General features: G+C 34.5%; 1 protein-coding gene across 1 annotated transcript; it reads right to left on the reverse strand.

The window, feature by feature from the left end:
• Positions 1–3,558: 3,558 nt before the first annotated feature.
• Positions 3,559–13,039, reverse strand: LOC142549292 (pleiotropic drug resistance protein 1-like). The gene is made up of 24 exons (XM_075658157.1): positions 12,531–13,039; positions 12,304–12,424; positions 9,933–10,021; positions 9,771–9,855; positions 9,513–9,672; positions 9,349–9,425; positions 9,186–9,239; positions 9,016–9,106; positions 8,491–8,792; positions 8,131–8,412; positions 7,403–7,719; positions 7,154–7,314; positions 6,755–6,858; positions 6,506–6,662; positions 6,350–6,430; positions 6,180–6,277; positions 5,760–6,092; positions 5,378–5,668; positions 5,205–5,288; positions 4,995–5,128; positions 4,676–4,903; positions 4,419–4,590; positions 4,079–4,333; positions 3,559–3,967 (listed from the first exon to the last, which is right to left on the reverse strand). Exons 1-24 carry the CDS (start codon positions 12,845–12,847, stop codon positions 3,710–3,712), a joined length of 4,251 nt encoding a protein of 1,416 aa, XP_075514272.1. The 5' UTR covers positions 12,848–13,039; the 3' UTR covers positions 3,559–3,709.
• Between the last annotated feature and the right edge of the window lie 419 nt (positions 13,040–13,458).

Consider the following 13,458-nt stretch of genomic DNA (forward strand, 5'->3'; position numbering starts at 1 on the left):
ATTTGACCATGGAAAACGAGATGAATAAGAGTGTTTTTGTTTGTTCTGATTCGTTCTGTTCTGAATTGTCTGATAATCTCTGTTTTGCATTTCGATTCCGATTCTGATATGATATGAGATACTACGTTTTGAAAATCAGTTTTCATTATGGGTTTTAAATTATATTTATATGTATTGTGGTAATCGATCGGCCACCACTTGCTGAGTGTTTCCCAAAACACTCACCCCTTACATCTCTCCCAAGATAAGAATGAAGATCAAGTAGACGAGGATGAATAAGACATGCTTCGGAGTTGGTGATGAAGTTTCGAAATATGAAGATTTCTCGCTTATGTTCTTCCTAAATTTCGATTCAACTTGTACAACGCTTCCGCACATTTTATTTCGTTTTGGAATTTATCACTGTAAGACAAGATTATTTTGAGTTAATTCTGAAATAGACTGGTTTTCGTTTATACTGAACTACGAGGCTTGTTGTTTGGCGATTATGTGATTGTTGAACAATGCCGGTGTCGACTAACCCCGGTCTCGGGACGTGACATATAAGTTATTGATGTTAATATACCGTACTTGATATCACAAAGTGAATATATTTTCTTTTGCATGCATTCACTTTTATTTGAGTACTAGTTTCAGGAATGCTTTCCTTGTTGCTGAAACCAAGATTGATTTTGTCTCCAACATGTTTCTGCAACTCTTGCATTAACATAACTGAAGACTTTTTCCAGGATAAAACTAGTTCAATTGGCTTCAATTTTAAGTTTTTTAACCTTATGGTTCTCATCCTGTAAACTTTTCATTCTCAATTTTTAGTTTAGCAATCTATGTCATTAGACTCAACATTTCACTAGACTGTTCCCAGTCAGTTTTAGTTATGTTGTCGAGTAGTTCATTTTGTTATGTTTAATTTCCTCGAATGATTGAGAAATCTTTGATACTCATTGATCATGTCATAAAGTGCACTGACAAGATCCTCTTGTGAAAAATCAGTTGAGCATGTCCAATACCTGTTCACTGGTAGATTCGAGCTCAGATCATTTGCCACCAAGCATTTCATTTTCATCATCATTGGAGCTGCTTTAGTCTTCTTTCAGATGATACAGAGTCTGAATAAGCCCATTTTGATTTGTTTCTTTAGCTAGTATTGCCTTTTGATCATGTCTTTGCTTACAAAATTTATTTTCATCATTGGATCTCTTTTTATCAAAAGATCTCCCGCCCTTTTCAGATGACCTCCTGTCATCCTTCTTTGGTTTAAGGTAGTCTATTATGAAGTGATAAGTTTTTCCACAGTTAAACAGACATTGGAGTCATCAGTTGACTCCATCTTTTGATAAGATCTTCGATTAGAGTTTTAAAGTTGCCTTGATTTTTTCTTAAAAATTTCCTTAACTTTTTTACGAACAGTGACAAAGTATCACTACTTAACTATTCAGCAGACTTTTCATTTGAAACCGATAGTTCCAGTTTCACCTTAGTTAAAGCTTTAATCAGCTGAGCGGTAGTTGATAATCCTCCCTTATTTTCAATTCAAATTCATAGGCTTTCAAGTGTGCAAATAAGTCATGTAGCTTCATTTTGTTGAAGTCTTTTGATTCATGCACATCTATAGTCTTGTCATCCAATTTTTTCGGTAATTCTCTCATTACCTTGAAAATTACTTCTCGATTGTTGTATTTCCAAGTGCACTGAGTTCTATTATGATTCAACTGACTCTTTCACCAAAGTCAGACATAGATTCTTCAATCTTCATTTAAATATTTTCGAATTTTTGTATGTCCATGAAAATCTTATTTTCTTTTGTCTGCTCATTATTTCACACAGCTGGATCAACTTTTCTCAGAATTCTTTGGCAGTTTTGCACATTTTGATCTTGCTAAATGTGTTTTTATCGAGAGGTTTTTTATAGAATGTCTATCGTTTGTTCACTCATTTCTTGGTTTTTCTAGCATTTGAGGAGAACCTTCAGTGATGGCTACAACTGTATTTGCCTTCATTTTCTCATTCGTCCATCTGTGATGACGAACCACATATTATGATCTTGAGCAGCTAAGTGAGTCTGCATTTTGATATTCAAAGTCTTCCTTGGATAACATTGAAATCTTACATATTGATGACACGAGGAATATCTGATACCATTTGTCAGAATCGATATTAGAAATTTAGAGGGGGTGACTACATTTTCTTTGACTTGTTTCGATTGGGTTAACAATGCTGAAAATTTCTTCTTCTCGATAGAATCTTCAGCAAGTCAGTTCAATGTGAATTGTGCAGAAGTATACTTACTGAAATTCATTTGAATAAATGACTATTCAGTTGGGTGGTTAAGATAATATAGACTGAATGATAAATAAATGTTTATGAATGTTCGGAGACTTCAATACTTCTACATCACCCCTTCTTCCTCAAGGAATGAATGTACTAATATACAATGGTAATTACAAGTGATTTGAAATTACCCACTTCAGTTAGGACTTAACACTGCCTAACTGAAACTCTTAGTGAAACTGAAACTGAAGACTTAGAGTAGTAGAGTTCCTTCATCACAGCTTATATGAATAAAATAGAAAATTTTGTGCACTAATATGATCTTTGATATGATTAGATAAATAACAAATCAGTGTGTATGCTTCTTCTTTAATCTGACTTGTTATATTTTTTGCTAAGAGATTTGATTTTGTTTTCAATTGAGGATTCTAATTTTTGGCTAGTTCAACTGATCTCGTATATAGTCTCAATCTTCAACGGTAACTTGTAAAAAAATATCCGTTCATGACTGCAAATGTACTTGTTGCTGATTCATCGTCTTTTCTGATATCAATTGACTTCTGACAAAGACTGTCACTCTTATCCTTAATATTGATTGTTATAAACAAAACATTAATATTGATTGTTATAAACAAAACACTGTATAACTTTAGGTTCAGATCCTTAATCACTGATCGATAAGGTCCTTATAATTGTTTAAAATGACAGCCCATCAGTTTGAATTAAATCAGAAGTCTCTTAATCAGTTTGGTATGTTGATTTTTATGCCAAATATTAGTTTGGGCTAGCGACCAGTTAGGTCACTGATCTCAGTTCCTGCTCGAATTCAGTTGTGATCTTTTTATCAAACACCAAACTTAATGTTCCAACATAATCTTTAACATATATCAAAATTTACATCATATACGGATGCTTCTTATTAGTTCATGTATAAAATGTTAAAAAATTGACTAGTATATCTAAATAAATACAAATTTGTGCATAAAATTTAGGGGGAAAAAAAAAAGAAAAAGAAAAATTAAAAGCAGTCGTCTGGTTGAGGGACTCTTATCGGACTTTCTCATTTCTCACTCCTTGACACACAAGTAGGCATGCAACGCTCCAATTAAGGCACATACAATTTGATGTATTAATTGGATCAAATTAGATATGAACGATACATGACTTGAGTACTATCTTGGATATTGGGGGTCTCCAAGAATCACCACTCTATTTGGTGTATGCCACCGATCTTCTGTTTAAAATGATAAATGGAATTATTAATATTGATAGTAAGATATGCACTCGGTATTTTCATTTGTCAGATGAAGTAATTTTATTTCAAAACTAACTGGTTCAACGTACATCACACTTACTTGAAAACAAACAAGAAGTACCAAAGAATGATCCTAAAACGAAGACCATCGGCTTATGCAAACAAAAAGCAAGGAAACTTGTATACCTATCGCCTTTGGAAATTCAAAGCCTTGACACAATATGCGAAAACAAAAGCAAATACGACAACAAATCCAACAATAACGCCAGCAGCCAAGCCAAGAAAATCATGCCTAAACCCAAAGTAGTCTCTCACAAAATCTCGGATCGATTGTTCCGTGTCAAGCTTCTCCTCCAAATCCCCGAATTGAGACGCAACCAACCCGTACAAACTCCAGGCCACCGGATTCGCCCAATGGTACCATCTCCACCACACGGGTGTCCTCTTCACCAAAACAATGAACAAAACCACAAAGATTAAGCAATTTCACACGAATCCTAAGTTCATGCACATGTAACACGCATTATATTGCGAATAACGCCAGTTAAAACATACCGGTCTGGGGATTATAAATCCGGAGAAGAGGTTCCATAGTGCGTAAAACGCGTACGACGTAATATTGGCAATATTGAGATTTGGAGTCATTGCCACAGCCATCATGCCATAAAATGTGAAGTATAGTATAGTGAAGGACATGAAGAATAAAAACCAAAAGAATTTTGCCACTTTCCATTCAAATCCGATCATTGCATAAACGATGCTTCCATAAATAGTAGCTTGAGCTAAACCATATGGGACTTCAATTACAGCCTGTTGAACAAAAAATCAAAACTAAAGTTCATTTTCTAAACATGTTTCTACTTCTAGTTTCTTGATTATTGAGTGGTCTAGTTACCTGGCCGAATGCATACGGCAAAGCAGAATACAATCCAGCAGCCTTTTCTCTGTAAAAAACTGTTCGCTCAACAGATACAACAGGTTGTACAGACGAGGCGATTTGCACCCCTAGAAAGAAAACCGAAGCATACATAGATCCCATCGCATTGAAAAGATTTTGCTCTGTCCCCCTGTGATGTGTAACTTTGACAATGAAGAAAAGAATCTAGTTCTTGAAAATAAAATGATGTACGAAATAGTTTCCTTATTGGTTACCTTTTGCCACCAATATCCCAGAACATTGAGCCAAAGATGATTGCTAGAAATGTCGAGTACACAATCCTCACTGCCGAATAAAGAGGATTGCGCCAGTACGACAAGTGTTGTTTCCACAGGCAAGCTATGCATTGTGTTAAAAATGGTTGAGAATATTGAGCAGGAAAATATAGATCTTTAGACCCAGGACGCGGGATGCTTAACTCATTTATCAAAGCTTTGTTCCTTCTGAAAATTTCATTCAGAGTTCAGTTGAGTTCCTTGAAATTACCCGTGGCTACCGAGGATAAATTATCTGCTGATTTGTGAACGATCTTACCTGTAAAGTTCTGTGTTTTTGTACAGTTCAGTGAAATTAACTCCGTGGATCATTTCTTGAGATGAAGCTGTCACTTCAAGCATCCAGGCTGCTGGATTATAACCATCCCTGATTTTCTTTACTCCTGGGATTTCCTGGATTCGATTTTTTTTAACACATTAAATTCGATAAAAATGGGGTTCCATCACGTCATTCATCCTGAAAACTCACCTCAAAGTACTGGATCAAGTTGCAGGAATGTCGACCTAGTGGCCCCACATACAACTCTTGTCCCCCTCGTTTCATCAAGAACAGCTGTAAGCAAAAGAGCGCAAAAGAGCGATTCGTGAAAACCAACCAGGCAATAGCATCTTGAAATTATTTTAGTTTTTTAAAAATCTTGCCTCGTCAAAAGCTTCAAATATGTCGATGCTAGGCTGATGGATGGTGCACACGACAGTCCTACCTGTGTCGACTGTGTTCCTGACCGTTCTCATGACTATGGCCGCAGCTCTTGCATCCAGCCCTGAAGTTGGCTCGTCCATGAAAATTATAGATGGGTTCGCTACAAGCTCTACAGCAATAGTTAACCTCTTTCTTTGCTCAGTCGAAAGACCACTGACACCTGGTAAGCCAACTAGACCATTTCTCAACTGTGTCAGCTCCACGAGTTCCATCACACTCTCAACGAACATCTGAAATACAAAAAATGTTGTATCTTAAAGGTATATATGTATAAATATTCTTTTTTACACCTTTTACGACAGAAACTTTGATATGATGTACCTTTCTGGTTTCAGAATCGATATCAGAGGGCAAACGAAGCCAGGCTGAGAACAGTAGAGATTCGTAAATTGTAACACAAGGGGAATGAATATCATTTTGTTCGCAGTAACCGGAAATCCGAGCAAATGTTTCTTGCTTCTTAGGATAACCAGAAATCATGATTCGTCCATCGATATATCCACCAGTTTTTCTACCAGCCAAGACGTCCATAAGCGTCGTTTTACCAGCGCCACTCACTCCCATTAGAGCTGTGAGAACACCAGGTCGGAAAACGCCGCTTACACCATTGAGAAGTACTAATCTTTCTCCACTAGCTCCCTGGTCTTTCATTTCCTGCAGTTCATTAATGTATGTTTTTTCTGATTTTTTCAGAAAATGTACAAACGTACGTTTTGGTTTCCCTAATAACCTTTATGTTACCTGAGGCATGTCGACCGCGTATGTGACCTCATCAAACGTGATAGAGTGTGGTTCAAACGGAAGAATGACGTCCCTTTTTGATCGCTGATCTTCTCTATCTGAGAGTCATTCAATGTTTAATTTATAAATATGAATCGAGTCATGAGGCAAATCTTGGGATGATAACTCACGATTTGTTTCGGTTGAAATGCCACTCTGGTTATCACTTTCGGTGCTATTTTCGGGCAGTATAGCTTGTGGTTTCCCCAAAGCTGCAAAGTTATATTATACTACATATATTAGCAGCAAATAAGGAACATTATGGCAAAAAGGATGGAGATACTAACGGTTGAGCCAAGTCAGAGCGAGAACCGAACAGAAGTTGTACAGTAACATCCAGCCTACTAATGCCCCGGCTCCGATCCAATACCAGTACGAGTTGGAGAAAAACCCAAGACCATTCAGAACCTGGACTCCCAATGATACATTTGAATTTGCGGGAACCTTCGACATATGAGAAAAATTTGAATATCATCTCGGCATGTTTGATAGCAAGAACAGGCATATATATCATGATGATTGGATATCTGAACTACCTGTATCCAACTATGCCCTCTGAACTCGTTAACCAAAATCGCGTTTTCAGCATACATCATTGGAGATATATAGTAGCCCCATATCCACCATTTCTTGACGCTTCCTGGGAAATTTTGTTCAAAACAAAAGATAAGAAAGAACTTAAGAGTGCGTTTGAATGTAGAAATTGTTTCAAAAGGTATTTCTTTCCAAATTAAGAAGTAAGAAAATGTGGATTTTCGGATTTCCAATTCACAGTCTATTTTAAAAATAAGAAAAAAAAAACTAATTTTTACTAATATGTCGAAACATGAAACTGGTTCTATGTTTTTTAGAGAGAAGCTTTTAAAAGCTATCTGTATAAAATAAAATTTCAAGATGCATGCTTGATCTGTTCAACATAAAAACACAGTACATACCGCGTTCCAGGACAAAGCCACTCAAGGTGAACATTAGGAGCAATATGAAAAACCCGAAAGTGTTCGCGATGATGATGTTCCTACCGACAACCCCGATAAGTCTAAACAAAGAAGACGCCGTTTGAATCTGAACTAAAAGCAACAGGTACTGTTTCAAAAACCTGAGACAAATCATGGTCATCAATCTTAGCATTTGCTTTACTGATATATCAACTCTGAACAAGATAAAAACGTGTTGTTAAATTTTACCTCCATACATTCGAATTGTAACCAATTTCATAATAAGTTAATGCAACAAAAGCACCAATTTCAACTGCACTGATAGGGATCGTGAGGATCCATTTCGGAAGAGCATAAGTCCATCCAGGATAGAAGTAAAAATTCCTTTGCTTGTAAAAGACGGGAAGTTTTTGAATACTCAAGGCTAGCTCTGCCATTCCATTGAACGTAGCAGTGGTGACAGCAAAGAATAACGATCCAGAATATATTCTTCCATCTGTTACGCTATCTCGGTGCATTTTTGGTCGTAAGAAGACCGTCATTGCAATGGTAGCCATCACGCTTATCTAGAGGTAGATTCAAGAAACCATCACTCAGTAATACATCATTAAATATGTGGTACTTGCACCTGTTGTTTATTCAAATTACTGAACTATTAGAATATAGCCAAATAACAACTTGATGTGTTCGGTAAAATATAATACTTTTGGAGTCTTCTTAACTAGGGCAGCACAACTTGATCGAGTTCTTGAATACTTCAAAAATTTATGGTATAATTGTAAGGTGAAAATGAAAAACTAAACAATTCAGAAACTGAGTAACCGTGTCATTGTTATTTTTCGGGACTCATCGGTTTCCACGAGTAACTCAAAGTATCGTGTTTACTGATTTAAATTACTAGATATTAAACTAAGAAACCATTTCTAATGAACCGTTAATTGTAACTTTTTTTAGTACAACCCGTAAAGCATGCGGACCTGGGTGAGCTTGAAGATGTAAACAAACGAGTTTCTCTTCATAAGCAAGAGTTCTCTGGCTGTGCAAGCTTTTAAAAGCTCCTTTTTGCTGACACCATAATCTTTAGTTGTCAATGCAGCAGGGTGGCTTTTATGTTTATCAAATGGAATTGCTAACTCGGCTCTTAGTTTCTGCCCAACCTCAAATACCTTAAACATTTCAGCGAAGTCTCTCACACTAATAAATCTGTATGGCTTATCATTATCTGCCCAATATTGCTGTTGATCTTTCTTTGATGTTACCTGCATGCAAGTAAATTCTAAAATGAATAACCAAAGTTTGAAAATGTCCAAAAGATACTCTTTTTTCCAGATTCCTACTTCTTGCAAGAAATCTGCCACCCCTTTTCTTTCAGGGCATTTGAAGCCCAAAGATTGGAAGAATTCGAGCACATTTTCCCGGGGGCCTTGGTAAATAATCTGTCCTTCTGACATAAGGATTATATCATCGAACAAATCGTAAGTCTCCGGTTCAGGTTGAAGTAGTGAAATAAGAGCTGTCCCTTTGAGGATATGGATGGATTGTCTAATGGAATTCACTACTTGGAATGTCGTGGAACTATCTAATCCTGTCGATATTTCGTCCATGAAGAGCGCTTTTGCTGGTCCAACCATCATCTCACCTGATAATTTTTGTTAAAGAACACATAAAAAAATATAATGTCAGAAAGCAAAACAATTGCCTGTGATAAGAGGCTGTCCATTTGAATACAAGTAATGTTTGAATCCCAAAAACTGTGAGTCGACATGATTATTGGGGGAAGGTAATTGGGGACCCAATATTTGTCTATGTTGCGAGTGGACGATATTAGATATTTGGAATAAAGAAAATGTAAATTTATTCACCAGTTGTAACACGTTTTCTCTGTCCACCGGAGATCCCCCTGATCATGTCACTTCCTACTACTGTATCAGCGCAGATATCCAATCCTAGCAGCTGAAAATTTGAATCGATCAACTTGGACAAGTTCTACATTAACCCTCTTACTAAAGTGAAATTCTTGAAATTTAGCTACCTTCATGATATAATCTGTGACCACACTTGCTTCTTGGCCTTCGATAGCTGCTGCCTACATGATCCAATGACAATAAACAGCAAATAAAATATTCACATACAACTACAAACACAAATTTTACTAAAAAGCAATCCCATTTTTGGATATGATGCGAAATTCTTACTTTCATGAAGATATCCAAATCAGGATCAGGCTTTATGTTGGCTTCCTTTTCTCTTCTTGATAACTCTGCTAGCATTTCTGCAGAAATTTCACACAAAAACCGTGGTAGTGTATTTTTCCAATTTTACATATGCAAAGTCCGAAAACCGATGCAAAAAGACTAACCGTGACTGCTCCCGACTCCTTGACACCTAGCAGAAAAGGCCAAGGTTTCTCTTACAGTCATTTCCCCTAAATGAACATCATGTTGGCTTATATATGCAGCCGTTCTTTGTGGTACAAATTCTTTCATGCTATGCCCATTATACGTCACCGTTCCCGAAAACTGATCATCAAGAAAGGAAAAATTATCAACTCTTCCTTAAACATATATTTCCCCTGAAATTCATGAAGGAATGAAACAGTATAAGATGGCAACTTAACCTTCAATGAAGGATCAAGAATTCCAGCCAAAGCCAACAAAAGTGTCGTCTTTCCAGAACCCGGAGGACCTAAAAGAAGTGTCATTCTGCCCAAACAAACGTGTGAAGGTCGAAAAAACCGAGAGACAATTAATGTAAATGAAGTGGAATAAGTTTCCTTTACCGGCAAGGCTTCAAGATTCCACTGACATCTTGTAGGATCAGTAGTTGTTTCTTGTTGCTAGGAAGTATGTGAAGATAGCTTGAGAATTCCTTTAAAATGAATGCGATCAAGAGTACATAAAATGATCGTTAGAAACGGACTCAATCTCAAATAAATCAAGATTCATGGGATTAATTACGTTTTTGGTTTCTCCTCTTCGGGTCCTAAACTGTTTATGGTCTCTTTTGTTCATCACATATCAGAAACATCTCTCGGCTTATAAACTTTAAGCTATTTGCTATCCCATATATGATAGTTTATCGGCTAAAACTAATGGGAAATGGACCAGTATGATTTTGATCACAGTTAATAGGCATCAGAATTGACTTGAAAACCCACAAAAAGGAGCAAAATGAATTTTATAAGAGCATATCCCTTTACATGTACTATCATAATGTACGTGCAATTATATTATAAAAATTAAAAAATGAATTGATTTTCTAAAAAACAATTTGAATCATTTTGTTATTTATCTGGTGTTAATTTCTTATCATATTAGACGATTTATAAGAACTTATATAATTTACTTTCAAATTTGTTTCCCAAATTAAAATTCAAGCAGTTGATTTTATATTATATAATAAATTGTAATGAACATAATATATATATAAAAATAAACTGAAACAAATTTTTAAAAGAATTATATATTCAAACACCACGTATAAAGAATAATAACCTAAAAATCAAACAAATTATGGATTTTATCAATGTATAAATTATAATCTACAAAAGCGAAGCATACTAAAAACAAATAATTATCAAGTTAAAATCACTGTTACTAACTCATAAAAACAATATTAAAACAAATGAAATAGTAATATTGATAGTAAAATATAACTCATAATATTTAATTTAACATCTTAAAGAATTTTTTTACTTTTTATTTTTACAATTCTATATCATGGTTAATAAATTCTATATATTGATCTTTTGTAGACTAACATTGATGACTATTAATTTCTTATTAAATAAATTTTAAAATAACAAATAAATCAACATATGTAAAGAAATGCACATTCAAATAAGATTATATGGTTAATATCAAATAAACTCATATAATAATTATTAAATATATATTTTAAACTACTGGTATGATTTTCACCATTAAAATTTGAAATATAGCAAAAGAAATAAACTTTCATAAAAAAATGTTATTTTTGCCTATAACATATATATTCGTTATAGATGATTTTTTTCATATTTTTTTGAAATCGTATTATCTTTTAAAATCAAAATTAAACTTTTTACTTTCAATTCTTTGTTAAAAAACTCATAAAATATGTTAGCTATTCTACTATTGCACATATAGTTATAAATTTTTCATATATCTTTTTGTGATACTATAATTTATTATTTAATTAGAAATTGCACAAAAAATAGAATTACAAAATTACAATAAAATCATTGGAAAAAAAATGTAGAGAGAAAATTAAAAGGATAAAACATTTAAATGTAGTATAAAGATGAGTTATTTCATAAAATTAATATAGGAGTTACATTTTATTCTTCAAGTGTGTATAGAAGGTTGATTTTGTCATTACACAATTGGAAAACAATGCTCTTTATCCACACTTTTATAGGTATAAAATAAAATAAATATATAGATGACACAAGTGAAGAAGAGAGAGCATGAGATAAATATATTTCATTATTAAAGGAGTATTCACATCACTTTTGTGGCAGAGTAAAAAGGGATTTTGTCCTGTTAATTCTATGAGAGCCATTATTTTCAAAACCGGACCAGACCGAAGCAGTCGATTCGACATTAAATCGCTCACCGGTCAGGTCGTATCATACTTAAAACTGTTTTTAATGGTAAAAACAGTCAAGAATCAATAGAATCAGTCCTGAACCAATGAGTTTAATTGTTTTTTATATTTAAAATATTAAATTTTATTTTTGGTTACATATATATGATTATTTTGATTTTGAACTTTTGTAAAAATCGATTCGATCAATAGAATCGTTATTTTACATAGATGGGTCGAGTATGAAAATATTTATAAGATCAGGATGTGAAGAAGAGAATTGGAGAGGAAAAAAATCAGAAAATTGAATTTTCTCCGCATGCAAATATTTCATCTGTGTTCGTATATGATGTACTTGTGTCAGTAACTGCGCAGTTTATCGTTGGTGGTAGGGTACTGGAAAGCCCGACGAACCATCAACGCTGTTTTTCGAACTATATGTATGCTTTATTGTATGAATCAAATGCAATGGATCGTACGTATCCGAAATTGATAAATCAAAAAATTTCAAAATTCAGTTAAGTTTCTGATGCGAGTTCGGAGGACAGTCGGCCCTCCTTCTAAACATGCCAGATTTTGATTACCTCGAAGATATTTGCGAAGAAATTGATGAAAGAGGGCAAAGCTCTACTTCCTACATGAGCTTCTGTTTCAACATTTAGGTGCTCAAATTTCACTTCAATTGTAGGCAATTCTATTCCAACCCTACATACAAAAAAACCACACAGCATAAGTGGAGAATATATATATCATCATATACAATATAATAACATTCTTGTCACTAAAAGCTAGTTTTCATGGTTCAACGTACCTATCGATCCTCTGCTTGAGTTTCATCAGAAACCTCTTGTTATCGTCCTCTGTAGCGTTTACGAGCCTGTCGAGCAATTTCTTCCTTTCTTGAAATCCAAGATCGGTTACATCTACCTCACTAGGATCACCTCTTGATCCAAGAAGAATGCCTTTCCGCAAACGATCAAACGTCGGGAGCTTCTCGATGGCGGCCCATTTAAGGGCTTCTTCATCATTTTCATCCCTTGATGAACCTGAAAATATTTCCAAGCCGTTGCTGTTTCTCCATGCTGCCGAAATATTTCTCATGATACTGTTGCTTGCATTCCTTTCCATTTTAATGACTATAAAATATTAGCAAGATCATAAAAATTTAATCTCTTTTTGTTGTTGATATATGTAAACATCAACAGTTGAAGAGAATTTTTGAAGATGAGGGCAGGAAAAATAAAATTTCTCGGAGCCGGCTAGAGTAGAGTATGGCGCGCGCTTCATTGACGGTATGGAACCGCGGCTATCTATATAAAAATGGCTGGTAGTTCCTGTTAATTACCTACCGATTGACACTCGTCCATTATTTATACATATAAATTAAATGTTAAATAAAATATAATTTTATGTCTAATAAATTTTGGTCTTGAATATGACAATGGAGTAATTTTATTTTATTTTTTTTTCCAAAAATTATTATTTTAAAGTGATTATTTTAATATACATATAAAATATATTGGTTGTTTTTCATGTGTGAGAACCTAAATTTCCAGCAGCTAGAAATGTTTCAGCAGCAACTCATATTTCAAAAGCTGGTATTTTTCCAGCAGACATGTATTTTCCAGCAGACATAATCCAGCAGTAGAAGAGCGAGAAAGCAGCAGAAAGTTATTGATTCAGCTTAGACTTGTAACTGAAGCATTAACATGGAATAAAGGATGTTAATGGCAGATTAT

This window comes from Primulina tabacum, chromosome 6 (assembly GCF_025594145.1).
Source record: "Primulina tabacum isolate GXHZ01 chromosome 6, ASM2559414v2, whole genome shotgun sequence".
In the NCBI taxonomy this organism is placed as follows: domain Eukaryota; kingdom Viridiplantae; phylum Streptophyta; class Magnoliopsida; order Lamiales; family Gesneriaceae; genus Primulina; species Primulina tabacum.

Coding starts and splice junctions, on each gene's coding strand:
- LOC142549292 (XM_075658157.1), bottom strand. CDS start 12,847: ATGGAAAGGAATGCAAGCAACAGTATCATGAGAAATATTTCGGCAGCA. Junction 6,093..6,179: donor ACGCGGTCGACATGCCTCAG/GTAACATAAAGG, acceptor AATGAACTGCAG/GAAATGAAAGACCAGGGAGC. Junction 5,669..5,759: donor TCGATTCTGAAACCAGAAAG/GTACATCATATC, acceptor TTTGTATTTCAG/ATGTTCGTTGAGAGTGTGAT.